This window comes from Mandrillus leucophaeus, unplaced genomic scaffold, assembly GCF_000951045.1.
Source record: "Mandrillus leucophaeus isolate KB7577 unplaced genomic scaffold, Mleu.le_1.0 Scaffold624, whole genome shotgun sequence".
In the NCBI taxonomy this organism is placed as follows: Eukaryota; Metazoa; Chordata; class Mammalia; order Primates; family Cercopithecidae; genus Mandrillus; species Mandrillus leucophaeus.
The window spans coordinates 640,346-641,818 of record NW_012106742.1 but is presented as its reverse complement, the minus strand read 5'-3'; the positions used below and the strand labels follow the sequence as shown (position 1 = coordinate 641,818).

The 1,473-nt window shown below is 38.6% G+C and overlaps 1 protein-coding gene across 1 annotated transcript in view; it reads right to left on the bottom strand.

Annotated features, from left to right (window-relative positions):
* The window catches only part of UBAP2L (ubiquitin associated protein 2-like), a 75,669-nt gene that overhangs the window by 41,715 nt on the left and 32,481 nt on the right, over positions 1–1,473 (bottom strand). Inside the window, exons 6-7 of the mRNA XM_012000329.1 lie at positions 1,327–1,372; positions 798–910 (exon numbers count right to left, since the gene is read on the bottom strand). Coding sequence (XP_011855719.1) covers positions 798–910; positions 1,327–1,372 — 159 coding nt within the window. The remainder of the gene's footprint in view (positions 1–797; positions 911–1,326; positions 1,373–1,473) is intronic.

Genomic DNA, 1,473 nt, shown 5'->3' with positions numbered 1-1,473 from the left:
CACCGTGGTCTCGATCTCCTGACCCTGTGATCCGCCCGCCTCGGCCTCCCAAAGTGCTGGGATTACAGGCGTGAGCCACCGCGCCCGGCCTCCTTAAACATTTATATCCAGCCCAGACACAAGCACCAAAGTCAGCTAACAAAAAAGTAATCTTATTCCAATCCTGAATACTCCATCACACCAAGAAGGCTGTTCAACGGGGCACCAGAAAGACTAGAGACATTTCGAAATCTTTTTGTTCATATACTGATGTGTCCCAAAAATAAAGGGAAAAAAAGGATATTCTTATCTCAGTAACAGAAAACAAATAAATAGATAGTGTGGACTTTGATTCTGGGCCTTGTTCATCTTTACAAGCAGTGGCTTGATTAATTAATTCTGGCTATCTTTTCAAAAGGCAAAGCTACCCTAACATAAACACTAGAAAATACACTTGGACCTAATAGCATGACATAGTATAATTGAAAGGGCATGGACTTTCAAGGTCAAACAACGCTGAGTTCAAATGCTAGCAAATTTATAACCTCTCTTTCAGCCTTAGTTTTGTCATCTGGAAAGTGATGATAAATAACGACTATTTCATACAATATAAAGCAGCATTAACTGAAACAGCATGCGTAATGTGCCCATATGCACGTTACACAAACAGTACACATAGTAATACAATTGCCAGCCCTTTCTCACCCTATCTCCATAACCAAATACTATTCCTCCACATTTTAATGTAACTATAACCACAAAAAAACTATTTCCTTAGATTCCCCGAGACAAGAAATGAATGATAAATGGTCACTCACTCGTCCCATCATCTGGTTCAAAGTGGCCAGTGTTGTTCCACGTATTGCCGCTACTATTGCCATAGTTATCATCAGTATTGGCTGGCTCTGCATAATCAGCTGGGTTAAAGGTTCTGGAAAAAATAAAACTTAAGAGTCTTTGACCTCTAAGCAGCTTTGGCAAATATTAACTCAAAGAATCAAAATCTTGACTGCATCCTTTCTAGTACAAATCTATCATGGCCCCATTCTATAATCCTGTGTGTTACCTACTTTTTCTCACTTATCACTCTACCCAAAATTTCATGGTATAATCTCAACATATATCTAAGACATTCTGAGAAAATAACAGGTGTATTGATTCAAATAAAGATATATAAAATATAGGTAATGATCCAGGCGGTAAAGGTTTATCCCTAAGAAATGAGTCCTAAGTCCTCACATCTTTTGTACCATATAGTCTAGAAATCATTCTGATCATTCTGGTTAAGGCTGCCTACAGTAATTTTTAAGGGAAAAAAAATTAAGACATTAGATCAATGGAACTTACCCCATTCCTTGAGCAGAAAACCTTCCTCCTCGCCTACCAGAGCCACCTAAAGAAAGAATGACAAAAAGAGAAGAGAGATGTATCTTAAAAGTTGATATAAAACTTCCTTGCCAGGCAGGCACAGTGGCTTATGGTGGTAATCCCAGC